The sequence below is a fragment of the Melanerpes formicivorus genome, unplaced genomic scaffold (genome assembly GCF_026170545.1).
Source record: "Melanerpes formicivorus ecotype bairdi unplaced genomic scaffold, bMelFor1.0.p_v2 SCAF_2, whole genome shotgun sequence".
In the NCBI taxonomy this organism is placed as follows: Eukaryota; Metazoa; Chordata; class Aves; order Piciformes; family Picidae; genus Melanerpes; species Melanerpes formicivorus.
Genome location: NW_027142354.1, coordinates 27,430,138 through 27,453,148, shown reverse-complemented (window position 1 = coordinate 27,453,148; position 23,011 = coordinate 27,430,138). Strand labels below are relative to the sequence as shown.

General features: G+C 38.5%; 1 protein-coding gene across 1 annotated transcript in view; it reads right to left on the bottom strand.

Annotated features, from left to right (window-relative positions):
* Positions 1 to 23,011, bottom strand: part of DISC1 (DISC1 scaffold protein) — a 230,231-nt gene that overhangs the window by 50,852 nt on the left and 156,368 nt on the right. The window contains exon 10 of the mRNA XM_068147069.1: positions 3,437 to 3,497. Coding sequence (XP_068003170.1) covers positions 3,437 to 3,497 — 61 coding nt within the window. The remainder of the gene's footprint in view (positions 1 to 3,436; positions 3,498 to 23,011) is intronic.

The following is a 23,011-nucleotide window of genomic DNA, read 5'->3' as shown; positions in this document are numbered from 1 at the left end:
AGTGTCAAGTAACCTGTATACTTCATGGGTGGTTAGCTTTCCTTGGGGTGAAATTACTAGATGCTGAACATATTTCCTTTTGTGGCAATGCATATTTTCCCTTTTTCCCTTTTTTGTTCCCTGTAGGTGCAAGGCTATTAAAAGCATACGGTTCTTAATCAGATTAACATTCACAGTATCTTAACAACAGATTAAGCTACCTGAGAACAGATGCATCTTGTAGTCTACAGTCAAAAGTGCTGCATTTATTTAAGAAGAAAGACAAAAAGAAAAAAATAAACACAAATAACCAACCAAACAAAAAAACATCAACACACTCCAGTGAACAAAATAGATTCCCCTGTCCAGAACAAAACCCAAGAACAACAGGGTGAAAAAAATTTAAAAAAGGACAAAAATCAACCAACAGAGAATAAAAGCACTATATTCCAAACTTTCCTTCAGAAAATAAGCAAAACAGAAAAAAGCGGGGGGGGGGTGGGGGGGGGGTGGGGGGTTAAATTTATTAACTTGATACTTTTTAAATGTTAACCTTCAGTAAAGCTTTTTTAGTCTGAGTTTTCTTCATTAATTCTTTTCTATTATAAAAGTAGTCAAAAATAACATTTCCTATACTTCAAGAGGGGATTGGACATGGCACTCGGTGCCATGGTTTAGTCATGAGGTCTGTGGTGACAGGTTGGACTTGATGATCTTTGAGGTCTCTTCCAACCTTGGTGATTCTGTGATTCTGTTATAGTTGTACTTTATTTTGAAGTTTTATCTTAAATTGAAGGCTTTTGAATTTAGGCTTTTCTATTTAAAACATTTCTTAGAAAACCTTTAGAAGCTTGTTGGAAGTCATGCTGCACTAGCCTGATCCTCTACCAGTTTCAAAAGCATTCAAAAAAGTGTATCCCTGAGCCAGATGCAAATTTTACCTCTGTCTACAATGCAAACTTAAAACAGTCTTTAAACTTTCTTTGGAGAGCCTTTCTTCAGGCTATGATGTACAAGGAGTAATTTGAGAATCTATATGAGGAACAAAAGAAAAAAAGAGAAACAGTCTCTCAAGTTAATTCCTTAAGAGGGAAGGAAAGAAAAGCAAGCCTCTTAGGCTTTTGCTTACTTTCTTAATTACTTAAGCTGTAAAGCAAGTGGAGTTAATTACAAAAAGTCCAAAGAACCTTTAAAAAACTCCATAACCACTTTATTAGCATAAATATATAAAAAAATAAAGATGTAGTATCTTAAGGAATTATTTCTGGTAAAACTGCTGGAGATTTTATCCTCCCATCAACATTAAAATAAATTCTTAGCCCTTAATTAGTCGAGATAAACTATTATTAGAATAATGGCATTTGTACATATTGCAAAAACTGTCACTGGTTCAGGACTGAATCTTCGCCATCTGGGGGCTTGGCCAACCCTGTGGTGGGGTTTGGCAAGGGAAGGGATTTTTGTTGGGTATATTTTGTGACTTTTAGGGATTTTTGTTATTGTTAGAGAGTTTTTGTTGTTTTCTCTTATTGGTGGTGCTTTTTAATTCTTAAGGGCAAGAAGAGACATTTAGAAGCTTGGCAACACTTCAACAGTCTGTTAGAGAAAAGCTGATGGCAAGCTCTGAAGAGCATGTTAAATACACCAGTACAGCTGCAGTGATATACTTGGGACTTCATGCATTTATGTTCTCCTTACAGGCTGGGAAAAACACTTACCTCAATAGCAAAACTTTAGAGCCTGTAGGCTGGTTGCAAAAGAGAACCTAGACAGACACAGGCCCAGGACTATGTGGCACTGAGGAAGGCAACCCTTGCATATAATAGCAACGAATTATATTAAAATATTCAATAACACTGACATCTGCTAAGGTAAGTTTGAAGTGGTCAGCTGCTCTTCATAAAACAGGGTTCCCAAATATAAAGCAGGGCCAAGAAGAGAGTTCAAATTTCAATCTCTCCCTTGAAATAATACTTCCCACAGAATCACAATAAATACCAGAAGTTCAGCATGGAAATTTCTCCCACAAAGAGCAGGAAGAGGGGAAAAAAAGCGTGCTGCAAGCTCATTAACACCTATCAAGACACATAAAAATCTGCTGCAATTTCAGATACTGACGTAGAGAAGTCCAGATAGACAACCCAAAGATTATTATAAAGGCATAAATTGAAACAAGCTATAACTGCTAATTCTATCTGACAAATTTTTAGAAGGAGAGAAAAAAACTCTATACAAATTCCCCAAGTATTTAATTATTAAAGAAAAAATTACTTATTTCTGGGAGCCCAATAAGTCAGTTAAATCCACACAGCCTAGAAGCATCAATACATGTTGTTGTATCTTGTATTTTACATTTTAATGAAGTGTATGGTTTTCAAAAAGACAACCCAAAGAAAGTAATTTAGACTCATTTCAGAGCTATAGGTTGGAGTAAATGGAGTATAAATATTAAGAGGAAGGTTAGACAGGGCACAGACACATGGCTTGATCTTCAAAGTTTGTTGCCATTATTTTTCAGTCAGCTCTCTAAATTACTTTTAGATTTAAGAAGCATAATACATATTTCTGTATTCAAAAGTATAAGCAAACAAATCTGAAGATCTAGAACTCTGTCCTTACCAACATAAAATAACGAGGGCAACAAGTTTATTAATTACACATGCTAAGTAAAAAAAAAAACAAAAAACAAAAAAAGGAAGTGGCAGTAATTTGATGAATTGCATGTTATTAAGACACAAACTGCAATTATTTCCTATGAAATCTTATTCCAGTATAAATATACTTGTGCAAGGCAGAGTCAGCTATAGTAGAGGATTCCATTACAACAGCAGAGCAATATTTGCTAACTGTATTTCAAGGAACAGCCTAAAAGCTGAGGGCAATCTAGAGCCCCCTTCACACGGAAAGGGAAGGAAATATAAATGCTAGCATTTGTTTGGAGTATAAAAATAATTTAAAAAACCCCTTCTGCATTAGGATTCAGTTCTTAAAATATCTCCATTGTTGTCTTGGCTTCTATTGCTTTCCACAACCCCCAAAAATAGCATTCTTTCAAAACTATTATATAAAGAGTCACTAATTGTCAAAGACACCCAGAATACTGGTAAGATATCCCTTGGCTCTGCTCAGAGTTGGGATCTGGAGAGATGCACACCAGCCACATGCATGCTTTCTTTTCTTTGGCTGTACCACCACAGCCCCAGAGCAGTCCTACACACTAGAGGACACAGCAATTTTCTCTTTTACCTGAATCCATTGGCAGCCTGGTTGCAAAGCTGCTGAATTCGTCCATGAACAAAGATCTTAACAGTAACACTTACGGGATTTCCAACTCTGAACTAATTTTGATATTATTCCAATGCAAGTTCCAAAACATTCCCTAACAAATGTATGCACCTTAATGCTGCATTAACAACCATCTTTTAGCTTTCAAAATTTTCCATGATATCATCCTTACCTATGAAGTTTATCCTCCAGCACTTCCATGTACTTCTCAGCATTTTCTTTCACACTGGTCACTGCAAAATAAAAGTTAGGTAATGCTATAACTATACAGTTCTGTATTTTCTTTTTTTTAAACCAACTCATCTCTTACCCACAAATTTGACATATATCAGTTAAAAATTAGAATTCCATTAGCCCTGTCCACAGTCAAGTTACATTGTGGCTGTCTCCATTCTATTTTCTTGAAAGACTATTGTATCAGTATTACATTAATTTATCTAGTAATGTGTTTACCTCTTGGTCATGTCAGAAAACTACTAACATGGGCATGGTTTGCTGGTGTTTCCTCCTGACACACCAAACTCCCCACGTAAATCAAAAGAACCCAACTCCACACAAAGTAAGAAAGAAAACTTGCACATTTAAGTCCTCCTGTTTATCTTCAAAAGAATCACAGAAACATTTGTGTTGGAAGAGACCTTCAGGATCATGAAGTCCAACCAACAACCCTATTCTACAAGGTTCATCCCTAAACCATATTCCCAAGCACCACATCCAAATGACCTTTAAACACATCCTGGGTTGGTGACTCAACCACCTCCCTGGACAGCTCATTCCAATGCCTGACCACTCTTTCTGGGGAAAAAAAAAGGTGTCAGAAGCCAGCAAGCTTAACTGACCCCATGTACAAGGGTCCTTTAAAATGCTATGAGTCTTGTATCAAACTTCTAATAGAACTGAAAACTTCATCGAATTGAGAGAGCTACCACTCAAGATTGTTATGAGATTTGGTGGGTGTGGGAGTGCGTTTTTATGTTTTGGGGTGTTTCGTTTCTTCTAAGACTTGGGACCTAGATATTGCCTCATGAGAGTCCCTACAACTTTTTCACTCATAAGAAACTCCAATAAACTATTTACCATAACACCCAACAATAAAGCAATTATTTTGGAAGACCCTTGGTACTCCATCATGAGCACAAATTGGGGAAAAGGCAAATCCCCTCAAGGAAAATTGAGGCTTTTGGAGGATAATAATTTTCACACTATGGTAACTGTTTTATCCATTCTCTAATAGCTGGTTGCCAATTCCAGGTTTAGCATCACAGAATCACAGAACATTAGGGGTTGGAAGGTGTCCTGGAAGAGGCATTAACAAGCCAGCTAACCTTGTTTGGCCACTGCCCTTTCTCCTCCCTCCCTGTTGCAGGGCCCAGGTTTGAGGTCAAGGAGCCAATAGGCAGGTGCCGTTAAGGCTGCCTGGAGCGGTGTGGAAGCTGGACCCCGAGCTTCATGTTTCAGAGAGGCAACTGCACTGCGTCAGAGGCTAGGAGAGAAGGCATGTGCAGTTTTGCCTGCCATACAACACCTTGAACTGATGGGTGGGATTTGAATAGCTAATGTGCCATTGGGCTGTTCAGTTTTCAAAAGGGGAATTTGCAGGGGAAGATTTCAGAGCCCACAGCTCACTCTGTCTTATCTCTTTCATCTTCTCCTGCCCTGCTCGTTAATGGGATATGAGGCCGTGACAAGCACCTACTTCATGCTCCTGTCTTCAGGGCAATTAGCTTCTTTTGTCCTAGCAGCATAGTGTTTAGATCTCCACCACAACAGTGTGTCTCCCTCTCTTCTCACTTCCTCTAATTTAGGACACTACCTTTTGGATTACTCCTGCCCTTTGGATTACAAATACAAACTCAGAGCATCGCTTTGTTCAGCAAAGGTTTTGGTAGTTAACAGCTCGGTGGTTCATGAGTAATTTAGGCTAATTTACCAGGTTATTTCTAAGGTCTATAGCTTGTTTACCTGTTGGTTGGCTCTGTTGTGAACCTGAGGAGGTCCGTCTTGCCACCTGGGGCAGCATTGCTGTTTGGTTTTGTGCATGTAAGAAATTTCCAGTTTGTTCCTCTGTATTTCAAGTTCTGATTTTCCTAGACTGTTATTCCACTGTTTATTAGCATCCTATTGTGTGTAATTAACCTATCATTGACTGGGCAAATGTACCTGGATGAAATTAACTTGGAAAAATAGGGGGGTTTAATATTTAATAAATCATATTCATATTTTATCATATTTCCAGCTTATCAACTTGATCAAAAACTATATCAGAAGGGGCCTCAAAAGATCATCTAGTCCAACCCCCTTGCCAGAGCAGGATCTCTTAGAGTAGGTCACACAGGAACACATCCAGGCAGATCGCAAATGTCTCCAGCGAAGACGACTCCACAACCTCTCTGGGCAGCCCATTCTAGCGTTTTGCCACCCTCACAGTGAAAAAGTTTTTCCTTATGTTCAGTAAGACTGTTAATCACTGTGTCACTTTTAAACCCTTTATGTGTTGTACATCAACTAAATATAACTGTTACATGAAGATGCTGTTTTTATAAACAAATCACTGTTTTTATGGGCAAAGCTTGCTATGTGGATAAAGCACCTTGTAAATTTACCCATCCATCTCTCCATATCTTCTTTACAATATAGTAGAGCACAGTATAAGCACAGCTTAGATGTATGAAGCATTTCACATATTTCTCACTTCCCCCCTTTTATTTTATTTTTCTTCCTTCACAAAGCAGATTGTCACACACTAAACCCTAATCTGAAAACTCTGTTACCCAAATGAGCTGTGCTAAAGCAGCGTTCACACACACACACAGAGGAGTTTACTAGATGAAACCACTTCGATAATACCATTAGCAGTAAGCATCAGGGTCAGTGTAACATCAACTGTCTGCAGAAGGTGGTGTTTCCCCACTCAGACAGCAGTCACACATCACTGAAGCAGTCCTCCATTGCAATAGCAAATATTAGATACATTTTGTAGAGCTGGTTTAATTTGGAGGGGGTGTGGTGAGAAAGTTTAGCAAAAAAAAAAAAAAAAAAAAAAAATCCCAACCTACTGAGTACAAAACAAACCAACACCCCCCCCCAACACAACCTCAACACTGAAACCAAAAAAACAAACCCCACCATAACCCTAATACTCTGGAAAGCACCATGCTTTTGTCCTTAATATCTTTAATTCAGGTTCACTGTCAGAACAGGTTCTGCAACACATCTTGAGCCAGTAGGATTCTGGAAGACTATATTGTACACAGAGAACCGTATTCATTTATACATTCACAGACCCATCTTACCATTGGAAGAGCACTGGTGAATGTTATGCAAAAGGTTCTACAAGAATTTTTGCCCTGGCACTGGAGACTAAAAAAGTTTCTTTAGCTTGCAGTGGTTCTGTAACAACTGCAAGGCTTAGTAGAAGTTCTCAGTTTGCATACCATGCTTTTATTAGTATGCTTCCTGGGGAACTGTGGAGACTGTAAGGCTGCAACTCCTCCTACAGCTTTATATAAACGACCATCATTTTTTCCAAACTCCCTATCCATCAATCCCCAAAGCACTAACCTGAAATTCAGCACAAGCTTTGACAGCAGATAGTTTAAAAGTGTATGGCTGCTGTACTTCTTCTCTTGCCATTGGTGTAATATCCTTCGTGAGCTGTTACAAATCAGGGACTTATTCTTTGAGATAATGAACTCAGCACACATTATTACTTTTTGGAGAAGGATGAGAAGCAGTAGAGAATCTGTCTCACACTCACTTTGTTTATAACTGATATAGCAAATTCTGTGTTAAGTGAAAGATAAACCTTGCTTTCAATTTCTCCTTCTGTGATTCTCACTTTTTAATTGGCTATGATTGGATAGAGTAATTCACACTTCCACAGTTCAGTCCTGCCCCTACATGCAGTTTTACAACACCCTTGAAGCACACAGCTTAATATATCAGCATTATTCAATGACAAAAAGTAATGGACAAGAATACACCACTAGGAAAAAGTAGGTCAGTAAAAACTTAATACTCATTTGGAAATCACCTCACATCACTAAACCCTACTCTCTCCTGTCAAATGTTTTAACTACATTAAAAGAAATGTAAACTTTGCTGATGAAAGAGAAAGCTCCCCAGACTAGCTTTGTCTCTTTGCTTTCCTCTGCATGTAATTGGAAGAGCTATGACCTGGAGATTTTGCTGGAAGGAAAACACTGCTTAAAAATCCAATGCAGGTCACTTCCCTTGTAACAAACAGCAAGCAGCAATGCAATAAATACAGAAATACTTTCAGCCTTTTCTATCATCCATTTGAAACAGAAGACAAGCAACGAATCAGTAGATTTTTTGTTCTACTTTAATGAATCTGTTCACCATCACTTCAAGGCAAAAAAAAGTAAACAGGAAGCTGTGATACCTTCAATCTAGCTAAATACTAGATGACAAAGGAAAAAATAACAATTTATGAGATTCTTTTCTGCATAAATATAACAAATGGTTTATTTTTACATTCAAGTGAATGGGACTGGGTTTTTTTTATCAGTTCTCTAGGGATTTACATGCTTAGCTCATACTGGCCTTGAGGGGAGTTATTAAAATAAAGTAGTATAAATACAGAAGATCAGACACCAGGGTATTTGCTAAGATTAAAAATAAGACTTTCCTTGTGAATCTTTAGTTGAAGATAAGTGATTTGGCATCTCTTTGTCTTATGCAATTTTTTCTTCCTATTAGAGCAGCAAAATCTTGGAATCAGTCTTGATCAGACAGAGTTGAGGGGCAGCTGTGAGCTACTGTGGTGGCCTTTAGTTGTCACAGGGTATAAATCTGCCATTTCAAAAGCCACACAAATATTTTCCAATAATTAGCCTACATAGTGTTCTTTTAAAACAACATAATGGATTTTTTCTTGTGAAAGCGGCTCCACTGAGGTAGTGCTATTTCCATTACTTACAAATATTACTTGAACCTGCACATGAAAGCATATCATCTTTTTTAATCTTCTGTCTTGCACCTCACAAACTGAATTTACAAAGACCTAAGGCCTATAACATATGCTTTGGATTCTATGATCAATATTTTGAAACACTTTCTAAAACTGAGTATCTGACTGCAGACACCTTGAACCCCGTGTCCACATGAAAGCTCCAGATGTGAATGCCTGGCACCTCAGAAAAGTTTCTAAAATTAAATTAGGTGCCTAATAAAATTGGTAGCCAGCACCACAGCAGTTTTTAAATGCTAGCCTGTAGGTCTACAGTTCTCTGCCAGACAAGTGATCTGTACCTTGAGTCACAGAGATACAAAGTTAATTTTTGCATTACAGTCTATTAAATAAAAAAAATAAATTTAAATTATTATTTTTTGTGAGTGGAGAGCGAGACAGAAAGTGACACACACTTTTACACAAAATTAAAGGTTGGAACAGCCACAGTAGCTGCTAGCAGATCTATACACAGCATGAAAAGAACTGCCAGATATTACCTGCCTGCATGACAAACTTATACAATTCGCCTCTCCAATCCACAAGCATCATATTCCTTCTCAAATAGATTTTTTAGTCAGCTACAGAAAAACTTCCACAGGCTTCAATGAACTTTTTGTCCCATTTAAGAATCTAGGATGAGATTTAGCTCTTAGGAATGATATAAAAATAGAAATGACTGCATGGACATGCATTTATCCACCTGGGGTAAAGTCTGATGGCAGAATTAAGTGTGAATAAGGTTGACAGGTGCCTTGTTCAGTCACTATTCTATTTTTTACATGTAAAAATTATTCTTAATGCTAAGAGAAAGCAAAAGCAAGACAAGGTTAGTTTAAAATATCTGATGTTGTCTGCTGTGTCAGATGTGCTGCGTTAACGTGTGAAGTTGAGGCCTCAAAAATAACAGAATGGCTTCAATGTATTTAAAGGTTAACTTAAAAAGGCAGACAAACTTCAGGGACAACATCTCAGCTGCTCAGCTACATGTCAAGATGATTTATCAAGTCCTAGTAACAAGATTTTGGATTACAGAATGGCAGGGAATTTTGCATCTTTTTGACAGACAGGGGAAAAACCCAAAGAACAAGCCCTGCATAAAGAACAACAGCCTCTTTCCAGTGCATCATTCCTAGGCAACTCAAGTAGAAAGAACAGAAAAATCTAGGATTAAAGAGTGGAAAACAGGCAGCTTGATACACATGCATGTGTACTCTGAAAAAGCTAACAGTTTGGGTTAAGTCAATCAACCAAATCCTGGGCTGGTTCACTCACTGTCTTCCAGCAACAAAGTTAGTAGTGAGATATGTAGTTACTGTCTGCCTCTTTCAGCCACCACCGATGAAGTGGCCAAAAGTTGTCTAAAAGGATCAGCTATTCCATGAATCAGAAAACTATATAAGGGTGAACCAGAAAGACAAGAATTGTTACCAAGCATCTATGAAATTAAAGCCACATGCTTAAAGACAAAAACCAATTATACTTGATTGACTTGAAGATACTAACTGCCTAATGGGAGATGATTCCATAACTCAGCCACAAGGATTTGTCATCCTTCTGAAAACAGCTGACCTGAAGAACAGGATTGTCTCCTGCCACACAAATACAATGCTGGGCTTTGCAGTGACATGCCACCAGCAGGTAGTTCAAGCACAGTTCTTGAGGGACTGAGTTGTGTAAATGCAACAGGGTTGCATTACACAAGGCTGTGTAGTGCTTCTCATTCCCTTTAGATATAAGACTCTGCAACAACTGCTGGCTGATTTGGTAATGTTGGTCTTACCATAATCCCATCCCACAAGAGCACAGGGGCTTCCAGGGATCTATCATCAAATGCCAGCCCACTGTTTTCACAGCTCTCAGAGGGATCAGTGTGCTGCCTCTTGTCCATATGGAGACTTTCACCATCAGATTCAGTTGCCTCTCCAGCATGAGACAGTGAACTGCTCTTCAGACATCAGAAACAAAGATTCTAGCTTGAGTATTACTATCTTAAAATACTTTGCTCACTCTAATATTTAAAATCTTATCATATACTGCCACTTCATACCCCCAACCTTTGTAAAAATATAGTAAATCATAAAAATACATCAAGAGTAATAAAGAAATAACAAAATTGTCAAAACACAGGAGAGCATAGCATTTTACCATTTATGCTGCACTGAAACAGGAAAAGAAGAAAAATACAGAGTGAACTATTCATCTTCCTCAGGAACTTCCCTTTGAGGTTGTTGATACAGAAGGTCTACTGTTAGCTTTCTCTCAAACACATGGGTACATCCTGAACAGGAAGAAGCATACAGTCTAACCTCTAGACATGCTGGGAGTGGGTGGGTACTGCAATACCCAAGACAAACAACTTCCTCTCTTTAAGAGACCCCAGAAAGGTCAAGTACCAGCACATTTGGAGAGATGGAAGTGTTTTACACATAGCATAAGCAGGCAAAGAACATGTTCCATCTGCTTCTGTCATTGCCACCAAGGCTCTCAACATATTTACAGCTGGCTTAATTTGCAGGCCTTAGTGCAACAATGAATTTGAGCCTGCAACAAGTCATATGATGCAAAACATTACAGCTAAATGTATATAATATACAGAAAACTCTGATTTGAACAGAGAAGCCATGTCCTGCCCTGAAGTCAGATGTCAGGGCAGATAAAGGCTATAGAAAACGTCAGCATGAACAGAAGTTTGACAAAGAAAAGCCAGAAAACTAGATCATATAAAGATAAATGACAGTAGGTGCCAGCAGCTCTGTCTATAATAATGTACAATTCTGTCTCTGGACATGGCATGAAAGGTTTGCAGAGAAGAAAAGGGAGGGGGACAAGACCCTGCACAAAAAGGCACATTTGAAAAACAGACATTCCCAGAATTTACCTCCTGACCCTTCTTCATTTTATGTGGTACTTTTCATCCAAAGAGACAGGTGACCCTTCAAGTTCTGTGATGATTAAGTTGCCTAAATTGAGGAGCATTCCCATACTTCCACAGGGTTTCTAAGCTTCTTTCAGATTTCTGTGAAATCTAGTGAGTTTGACAAACAGTGGTTCCTCCCATGCTACATGGGCAAGACAGCAGGTGGAAGGTGGCAAATTACTTTCTAAATACTTTCAGTAAATTATCTACCTTTAAACAATACATATATATATATATATCAGCTGACATTTAACAAATTGTTTTGTTATGCAATATCAAAGCAAGCACACTGCTTCTAAATTAAAGCAGCAGTAGGTGAGCTTATGATCCAGTAGTGCCCAGAGCACTCAAGCACACAACAATAGACCTGCCTTGATACTTTAAGAGGCCATATAAAGCACAGGGAGGGGTTATGAAGTGATTACTCCAAGACCACTCACTCATCAAGCCACAAGTCTGGGAGAAGCCTCCAGACCTAACTTAAAACTTCTCTCTTGCACATACCACCTCTGCAGTAACCACACGCTGGGTACAGACTCAATTATCACAGGTTTGGTTACTTTGGTTACTTTTCCACAAATGACTCAAAAGCCACAAGTACTTGGAGTTTGCAAAATGGAGCTTTAGACTGGCTGCAGACTTAGAGAAGACCATTCTGACTTTCTCACACACTTGCTACCAGATAGCAACATTTTCACTGCAGGGAAATTTGAACTCAGACTCAAACTATCTGGTTTACACTTCTGACATAAACAAGCCAACCTCCTCCAGAAAGGTTTTCTTCATTACAGACAAGTTTTACTTTATTTTTAATGAGTTAAGATATGGAACCATGTATAATAGTTAGCTCCCAAGCAACTGTGCAACAACACTTCTGGGAGGATGCTGGAGATTCACATCAAGAACATCTTCTGGGGTTGGAGGCTCCTGAGTTCTCCTACATGCAAGGCAAGGGTTGAGTTTTACTTCCCATCCCATCACAAAGACCGGATTCTCGTGTTTTGCTATCTTCTCTGCAGCCACCCAATTTACTGTTTATGTAGAACATTATGCAATAATTTAGTAATGTACTTTTGCACTGAAAACATCATATCCTTTCCAAAAAAATGTAAGGAAAATTTCCTTTCACTTTCTATTCCTATTTCCCTTCCATCTTCTGCTGAGCAATTGGGAGAAGGAAAAGGCAGTGGGAGAGAGAGCAATGTGCTTACATTTTGTCCACATTTCTCTTACCTGGTTTTCCCCTCTGCCTGTCCATAACCTACTACTTTAATCCTCTGCTGGCCATCTGTTCAGACTTTCCCCTGCTCTCAATCTTTTTTTCTTTTTTTTTCTCATTTTTGCTTGCAAAACAAAGCCTGAATACCAAGGAGAAACATATGTCCAGCTTGCCCTCTGTGGACTGTCAGCAGTCACAAGAGATCATCTGGAAACCATTACACAAGCTAACAAGTCAACTAGACTTGCATGTGCATAGGCACTGAAAGAGTTCGAATTTGTAGCTCAAATTGCCACAAGTTTTTCCTGAAAGAAAGATTTATTTTAACACTGTTAGATAAAGCAGAAAGACCAAAAATGAGTCATTCATGTAGCTATCCAAGATAAACAACAGGGAACTTTATGCAAGGTCTAAGCTTCAGGACAATACTCAGAGCCTGTATCACAAAAAGGAGGAAGAGTTCAAAGGTTTTTTTGACTGAAGAGACAAGCTATAAGTGAAATCACAGTTCCATTTTTGGTTTAACAGGATACCTTATGGCTAAGAGAGATGATCCGTAGACCATCAGACCTATGCTACAGCTGCTCAGCAACATTAAGACTTCTAAAATATACAATAGCTGGTATGAAGTTCTCCCACAGTGGCTGTTCTGAAAGTTTAAGTATTCAGCATACACCTAATGTTTTATTTCCTGAAGAGCTAAATGTTTTATTTCAAAAAAATTGAAATTACTAATCCACTTTGGCTTTTTAATTTAAGGTCACAAGGAAAAGGTCAAAGATTTCTTTGAATCACTCCAACCCCTCCAGATTATTTTTTTCCGAAATGACTCCACAAAATTTCATGCTAATCTTAATACTGCTCATTATCTTTTCTCCAGCTCAACATGTTGGTGAGTCAGGCTAAAATAATTAGCAAGAACCTAAGCATCTACAGAGAGACCACCCTCAGCTAGAGGATAAAATCTATTTTGTACTTCAACAAATACAATTATTTAATGCAGAAGATGTTTGTGCTCAAAACTTATTTACGGAACAAAACCACAGCACTGTAGCATGCCAAAAATAAAATAATGCCAAATTCTGCCATAGCATCTGGCTACAAAAAGAGATGAAAGGGAAAGCCGAGTGCAAGTACAACAGTATCACAGTATCACCAAGGTTGGAAGAGACCCCAAAGATCATCAAGTCTAACCTGTCACCACAGACCTCATGACTAGACCATGGCACCAAGTGCCATGTCCAATCCCCTCTTGAACCCCTCCAGGGACGGTGACTCCACCACCTCCCTAGGCAGCCCATTCCAATGACAAACAGAACAGCTCTGAAAAGCCACCAAAATACCCTGTTTAAATATGGCCAATGTTACCACTGACAGACAAATGAGAAACTTGTCTTCACAACAGTAGAACAAATGGCTGCTGTAACATCAGTCCTTCTGATTATCTTGAAAAAGGCAAAGCAGAGCTCAAAGGTGTCCACTGAAAGCAGAAGCAATACAAATTGCAATAGGGACAAGAAAGAGGACTATTCAGCATTGCAAGCAATTTTTAACAACCTTGAAATGACATCAAATAAAGCAGGGACTTCCTGTACCAACATCATTTTCAAATGATAGCTGCAAATAGCACTAACTGGCATTTTATCACTGCTGTTCTCTCCAAGGATCTAGAACAGGTCTTCAAACGACAGAGGAGCAGCAATTCCATTTTTAAAAAATAGCTGACAATGAGCAGCGATACAGAAAAGTGAAGTGTCCCACTTAGACACACAGCAGTTTTCAGAATCCCTTTGTAAACTACTTGGCCACTGTTGGTGATATCAGGCATCCTTACTGCAGTGGAATTACACAGCTTCTAAAGGCAACTTTTGAAAAAATGTGAAGCTGCCCAGCAGAGAGGCTGAGCAGAGCCTGTTCCACAGCCATTCCAGGCACAAGGAGGAAAAGCAGACAGCTTTCTCTTACCACTTTCCTTAAGCCCTAATAATCTTTGCACTGGCCACCACCTCCTACAGGTTTTGTGCAACCTGAACAGAACTGCTTATGAGTTTCATTAAAAACAGTAATATTTGGCTATATTTAACATATCAATGTAAACATGATGCTTTTGAACACCGACCTGCAGAGACACACAAAACTAGGGCAGAGATTTACAAAATGTAATTGGGAAAACTCCAGCAGCTGAGCAAAACAGATGTAGCTACAAGAATGTATGTGCACTAAGTGCTCAATACTAATTCTGAGCACTCTAAAGGGCAGAGTCACTGACACAAGTGCACAGTGTTAAGTGGGCAGACATTGTTGGAACTCCCTTCAAGACAAGATCAGTAATTTAACTGGCTGATTTAATAATATTGCATACACTATAAAATCTTTGTTAGCTTTTGTATTAACTTTTGAGTGCAAAACTACCAAACTAAAGCTCTTGAAAGCAATAGCTTTAATATCTCTAAGTTAAGGTGGTCATTATGAAGGCATAAGATTTCCCATGAGATGACAAAGTACATTTTATAAATGAGCTGACACACTGTTTTCAACTGCACAATAAACAAGGGATTCCAACAACACTCCAATGGAAGACAAAAACTACTACATTGCAGATGACCATGTAATTTCTGCCTGTGCTATTTTACTTCATATCTTTTTATCTTTGGTATCCTCTTCTGTTATCAGAGCCAGACATAAATCTGCATCTTCCCCTTATCTCAATAAACTATAAAATATTTGAGCTTCCTGTAACCTTTTTTTCTTTGAAAGAGACTTAATTCTTACTTTTCTTAGAGAGATGATTAAAAAAGCAGCCCTTATTACCACTTCAAAATCTCTTTCTAGACTGATGCACTTTCAGCACCAATAGAAAATCTTTTATTTGAATTAAACCCTAAGACTTCTGTTTGACTAATGTCCATAAAAGAAAGGAATTAAAGACCCTGCCCTTCACATGCAGTCTCAGTATTGCTATATTGCAAGTAGGATGAGTAGATTAATTTTAATTTTTTTTTCCCAGTGAAAATAACCACTTCTGGCTGATCTGACACTTCTTCTTGACTACTGACTATGAATAACTTGTTTGTGTATTCTGTCTACCATATTAGCCCAGCTCTCTTCCTCCCTAAGTCTACAGTGTTTATATCTCATTTTCTCTTCCATTCGTTTTTCTTTGTATCCCTCTGCCTTTCAAATTCATCTTTTTCAGTTTGTCACCTTTGCTCTTTCACTTAAGCTATAAATAATTCATTACCACAAGGAATTTTACTTCTGGTTTTGCTCTCCATATCAAACTTTCAGTGCTTAAATGGCTGCCAGAAAAGAAAACTTTTAGCACAATCTAATAAAGACTCCTAAGTCAGTAGCTTGTGGACACTTTACATACCACATTCTAATGATGTTGAAGTAACTTCCCAACAGTGCAGGGATTCCTGAAGAAGCTTAATTTAGCATTTTCTAATACCAAATGTTCTTTATATATGAATTCACATGCTTAGTTAATCTAATCTTCATGATGCAAATTATTTCTTGAGTGGCACCTGGAACTAGAATTCCAACTATGGTAAAAGGTCCAAATCTTCAGGACATCTCAAAACCCATAGCACCAGCAGTATTACAAGGCTGCTCCAAAATATACAGAATTAGGATTGCATGGCTCCTCTCCCTCAACTCTCTATTCTCACTATGGTGTAAGAGCAGCAATAACTCTTACTTCTTCTGGCCACTCTCAGGAGAAACTAATCAGCTCTTCAGACAACATCCACCCATTTCTCATTGCTCCTTCATGGAAAAGATGGACACATAGATGGAATTGTCTGCAAACCACCAGCTGTACCACACCAAATTTGAGCTGTCATTACTATAGAATGAAATTTTCCATCAGTTCTACAGTCTGAACATAGAGAGGATGGCTTGGGTTTCCATTAGGCAGTTGAATCTATAGGACAGTCTGGAGGAGAAGAGGAAGAGACTGGAGTGTTACCAGAAGTGGATGAGGTTATGTGGGGTGGTGAGGGGGGAGGGGAAGGTCATAATGAAGAACAGTTTGAAAAGTGCTACTAGAAGAACTGAGTCCAAGGGGAACTCTGGTGGTATGAGCTGGTCTGCAGCTGATGAGCATATTACAGCCCACTTTCTAGGGCACTCTGTTCAAGTCTGAGTAGCACTATACAGCACCAGATTGGGCAATATTTTTTCAGTTGAGCTGGTGCCTCTTTGCTCACCTGAATTGATATGTCAGTTGAGCAGTTAAGAGTGGTCTGCCTGGCTGGGTTTCTTCCCCACAATTGAATTTTAAAGTCAGAGCTAAAATGCCCACAGTCTAATAGAAGCAGACTTGTACCAGCCTGTATATTTATGCAAAGTTGAAGAACATTCAACAGCTCTCTGAACTTTAAGGTCTCGTATGGATTTTGCTGCTCACACCAGGTCAAACTGTAGAAATGAGAAATGCTCACACAGCAATGCTGCCACAGTGCTGTATTGCAAGAGGCTTTTTCAAAGCACTGTGCATCTAAGCCATAAAACGTCTAGTGATATCAGTATGAGTCACATGGCTAAATCCCCTAGCAACACTTTTGGAAGATGACTTCTATTTAAAGGAGGATTAGAAGAAAATACTTCTTACACTATTTTCCATGTAACATTATCAGTCTTAAATTCAGAGAAATATGGAATCATTTGGGGGAAATACATGTTTCACTGGGTATCAATTTTTCCATCCAATTATGTTGGGCAGCTGAGTGTTTAACACATACCAAGGCTTCCCCATCCCTTTCCACAGAGTGTATATATTAAACAAAAGTTAAGACTTCTAGGTTTTCAACTTTGTTGATTTTACATTCCTTTTGGGATTTAAAGTACTATTTTGTTTAATTATTTTCTCCCTACTCATGCACACTATTGAATGACAGCAATAATGAGCTCAGAATCACTGTACAAATCCCAGTAGGAACCATTCATAGTTTGCTAATAGGACATTATATTTGCATTACCAAGTTCAGTTCAAAGCAAGTTGTGTAAATTAGCTCTGAGGGTTACTATCATGAATCTAAAACCAGAACATCAGGTCAATTAGCACAGCTCTGAAGCACATTAGTTTGGGTGAAAACATAAGGGATATGATTAAAATTCTAGGAAAACCTCTCCCTTCTCAGGCTCAGTGCCTCTCAAAAGAAATCTGGTTTTGCTTCTGGGAGAAACCAAAATGCCTCAGCTCACAGAAATGTGTTCTGATGCCTATGACCCTGATGCCTAATAAGCAACACTTGTCTATTCTAAAGACAGATCAAAATTAACTTGAAGGTGGTGTTGAAACTCTCAGAACACCTTAGAGATACTCTCTTCCCCATCCAAATTAAAAGAACAGGTGAGTATGATGAAGACTTGGAAGATCTGGGAATTTACCATAAAAATATATTGCTTACATGAAAATGCAACACAGAAAAGCTATTTAGTTTTTGCCACAGAGATAGCACCAAACTCACAGCCACAGATGAAAAAAGAATCACAGTATCATGGTTAAATAATGACGAGTACAGGTTGAGAGGTGATCTGCTGGAGAGCAGCCCCGTGGAGAAGGACCTGGAAGTCCTAGTGGACAAGAAGTTATCCATGGGACAGCAGTGTGCCCTTGTGGCCAAGAAGGCCAATGGTATCCTGGGGTGCATTAAGAGAATTGTGTCCAGCAGATCGAGGGAGGTTTTCTTCCCCCTCTACTCTGCCTGTAGAACTCTCACCTGGAGTGTTGTGTCTAGTTTTGGGCTCCCCAGTTCAAGAGGGACAGGGATCTGCTGGAGACAGTCCAACAGAAGGCTACAAGGATGATTAAGGGACTGGAACATGTTCTGTGTGAGGAGAGGCTGAGAGACCTGGAGCTTTTCAGTGTGGAGAAGATTGAGAGAGGATTTAATAAATGTTTATAAATATCTGAGGGCTGGGTGTCAAGAGGGAGAGGAACAGCTCTTCTCAGTTGCACCCTGTGACAAAAAAAAAGGCAAAGGATATAAACTACAGCACAGGAGGCTTCACCTCAACATTATTTGTTCAAGATGTTGATTTGTCCAAACCCTCTAATCAATTCAGGTCAGTCGTATCAAGTCAGGACAATAGATGGGCTGCACCACTGCCTAGCCAAAGATAATTTCAAGACCCATTTTTTGGATCATTTTGTGGTTAGCTTCTGAGATTTTAGCTGAACAACTGCCTTACAAAACTGCTTAGTCTGTAAATGCTAGCCCATAATACATCATTTTTCTCTGCAGAAGCATACTTGAAGTAACAGCTAAGTGACTACCAAAACTAAGAAACAGGATTTTGGATTACACAAAAGGACAGGTTTCATAGTCAACTGCACAAAAATCTTCATTCCTTATGTGCTAAGATTGATACAGATGACACAGAAGAGGATTTCATCATTAATATTTATATTTCCTTTCTTTGTACTGGATGCACACCTGTTTGGCAATTGTGTAGTTGATCTTTAGAGGCAAATGACTGATATATACAGAACCTGGAAAATTAATTTGTATGTTCGAGTCAAGTGCCTCTGTAACTCTATGAGATGCTTCCAGCTCCATGACCATGACCAGCTAAAGAGCTGCAACCTCCTGGTAGATGAAGTAGTGAAAATGTAAGGATTTGTCTCTATGAACACTGGGCATGGTTTTGGGGACAAAACAGCACACGTAACAGATTCCACCAATTTGTAATACAAACTGATGTCTGAAACAGAAAATAGTCTTTTACTAAATTATAAATAGCAGGCAAAGACTTGTGGATATTCAGCTGGGTGAAAAATGCTTTATATGGACAACAGTGGCACATGAAAGATTAGAAACCATATGCAAATTGAAAGATAATAATTATATTGTCAGAATACAAACAAATGAAAGGCATATTTCAGAAAGTAAGCAGTATAAGATGCTTATTATTGCAAGAAAACTCAGTAACAAAAACAGATGAGCTAGAGTGCCCACCAAAGTAAAAGCTCTTTGGTATAAGTGCTTCTGAAACAGAGTAACACAAATCAATAGATTGCTTATTGCATCTACCTATCTAGTAGCTCAGAAAGGCTTAGATTAGCCTTAGAAGGCTTAGATTACAAGTACAAATGTATTTGCAAAGGCAGAGAAGCAACATATTACTGCAAGATTAAATAGGATAGACTATGAAGAAAATTCTGTCTTTAAGGACTACTCAGATGAATTTGTGTTCTCACAAATTTTTAAATTCAACTGAGTTATTTTCTTTCCTTATTTCAATTACAGCTGTTGATTTCAATTTATTAGGGTTGGGGGGGGTTGTTTGTTTATTTTTTTGGTAGTTTGTTTTTTTCTATTGTGTTCTTACCACATTTTATATTCCTTAAAAAGGCAGAGAAACCACTAAATATTTAATCGGGGTGGAGGTTGTGTAAAATATATAATGTTTTGTCATCCTGCATTTCTATATCTCCACATAAACATCACTTAGAACTTTCTCTTTAACATATCACACAGGTTGGACTTGATAATCTCTGAGGTGTTTTCCAACCTGGTTGATTCTGTGATTCTGTAATTCTTGTCAGACTTTTCCTCAGGATGCATCCATGTAAAGATCAGGACAAGCACTGAGAGGGGGGAAAGCTTCTCTCTGCTTTCTTTATGTTTCATGAGATTGTAAGTCTGCTATCACTTCCCTAATGAGTGGTGTAACTATTATTCTTAATTGTGAGTGATTTCAAATTTGAGCAGTTAAAAAAACTAAATTACCTAAAGAGATGTCCAAAGGAGAACTATTCCCTAAGAAAATGCATTTGAGTAGTAGCAATTAAATACTCCCTTTCTAAAAAGTTGTGAGGCAGAATTGCTTAATAATTATTCACTTCAAATTACCCCAGACCTCAGATTTTTTTAATAGGTTCATTCTCCTTGTTCTTCCTCAGAAGATATTTAAATAAGACAATACACTACATAGAGCAGCAGAAAGGGAGCATTGCTTCACTAATACAAAATGGAGCATGGCGGCAAAGAAAAATACAGCTGCTTAACCTTGATTTCTGGCATTGCACCTTTGCTCAAAATACATTATAGTGGGAAGTTCTGTAACATTTGGACAGCTATGACTCTTAGAAATGCATTAACATAGTGATTCTTTCATAATTTTTTAATGGAGTTTGGAACTCTTGTTCTTCCACCAAACTGGACAATCTGTAGGAGTTATCTGCCATATGAACTAGTCAAACAGACAACACGGGGTCAGGTGTGGCCATTCCAGATGACTACTACCTGAAGTTACCACCTCTTGCTCTTGGGCTTCTTAACAAGTTCTTAAAATCCCTTCTCTATGGTTTGAGTAGCTATCCTAAACATAATTTTCCATCTTGCCCTCAGTTACTACTGTAGTCATCCACCTTCTACTTGAAGAACAGGAGTTTCTCATTCATGAAGGTTTAGGATGAGGGGCATGCTAAGCAGCAAACATCCCAGGGCATGGTCTCAGCTCAGAACACTGTGGCAGGACTTAAGCCCTACAAAGAGTGAACAGTGCCACCTTCTGACCCACTGCCCTGAGCTGTTGGAGCATGTCAGCCTTCTACAGTCAGCTGGGCATGTAATGACTTACCCAGATTCATGTGGCAGGACAGACCTGTCAAGCTTGAACGGTGTAAGGAGGAGCAGAGAGGCAAACAAAATAAAGGAAAAAGAAAAAGAAACCTCTCCATAATATCTACTGTCATCTTGTCACAAAAATCTCCTTGCAGTCTAGTAAGAATCATCTTTGATTAATCTTCTATCTCCTGGCCTCCTTAGTTAAGAAATTAGCAACAAAGGCATTAAATGATACTGCATTTGTTCTGAAAAGTGTTAATGTAATCTGCTTTCTCCCAGGGCTTGGAAAATACAACACAGACATAACTGATCCAGTTTGTAACAAAAAAGAAGTCACTATCCTACTTTGTCAATTACTTGAAAAATATTTGTTGTTTTGACCTAAACTGTCCAAGAAATAAATTCTGCTGTTCCAGTGTTTACCTGTAGTGCATATTTACAGTGATTTCTAGGAAAGACTATACTAGGCAGACTGCAGTTTTCCCCAAGGGCAATTTCATTCTTAGAAACAGCACAACAACACAAAGGTTATTTAGAGGAAAAATATACAAGCACCCTAATAGGTTATAAATCCTTTCCACAAACTTCTGCTGGCTTTTCTAAACTCTTAAATTATCTCTGGTGCTGTGGATTGCATGATCATGGCATTCCAATTGTGGAGGAAGGGACCAGATGGAAAATGGCGGGAAGGGCAGGGGGGAAATCCTTTAGTGTTAGAAAAAAAAATCTATTTCAGGAAAATACTGTTACAAAGAGCACAGAGGTAGCAATATACTTTGGCTACCATGATGGGAATTCTAGCTGACGGGAACCACAACTATTTCAGATCAAGATGCTTCAGAGGAAAATGACAGCTTGTATGTCTGGACTGTATTTAAGGGCAAATCTAAGCCTCTTGTAAGTACGTTTTGTCCACTGCAACTGCTGAAATAAAACAAAGATTCTAATGTTTGTCTAAAATAGCGAGTGGAGTGAGTCTCCTGGACTGGCCAAGACAGTTAGCAAAAAGATCTCTTTGAGGCAGCCCTCAAACTCTCCTCAACTGGAGGCTGTGACTTCCAGAGGTCAAAGCAAAAAGTTAATTGGCTGGTATATACCACAGAAACAAACTCACTCCTCTCATCATCTCAGCAGGGCTCTGCTTCTGACCTGCCTTTTTTCCTCAAATTTTTCCCTCAGCTTCCATCCACCCTTCCTCAACAGACTGTTAACAAGGGTATTTCATCTATCTGTAGTCATGGCTTTAAGTATCTGCATCAAATGTGTATATTCCTGTAGTGCTAGTGTCAGCATTCACCTTAACCAGAAACCACATACAGAACATTTGAATATAAGGTGGGCTGGTAGGGAAGGCAGCCTTTATGGAGGGAGGCATATCAAGGCACATCATAGCAGAGGAACTGCTGCTTGGAGAAGAGGTTAGGTGGTACTAACCTCTTTTTTTTTTTTTTTTAATCTGATTTTCTGAATGTGATAGCTGTTGGAATAGAAGAGGGGAGACAGCAAAACAGAAATGGCACAAAACAAATTTCCCTGTCAGTTATACATGGACATTAAGGACTCTGTCTCTTTGAAAGAATAACACATACAAGTAATTCCAGCAAAACCCTGGTTTGGCAGCATTAATTAATATGCTTCCAGCTCAACACTAGCATCTCCTCACATATACAAACGGACAACACACACAAAAGCTGATCTCTGTGTGAACAGCTGTTTCTAGTGCTGCATCAGCAAAACTCATCACAGGCAAGTTATTTTCCACAGGGCATAACAGGGAACACCCAATCCAAACACTAGTCATATGATATTTCAATTCAATGCTTTTGTTTAGATTTCATATTATTGCTATTATTTTTCACATTTTCCCTTGTCATTTTAATGGAAATTCTTCCATCCCCAAGCACAATGTTTTCAGACTTTATAGTAGAACTAAAACAAACAAACAAACAAATATAAAAGACATCTCTCAAAAATCCCATTGAAAAACTTACTACTGTTCTGATCAGCTTTAGTTAAGTTGAAATATTTATTGATTTACCAGTGGAACACAGAGATAA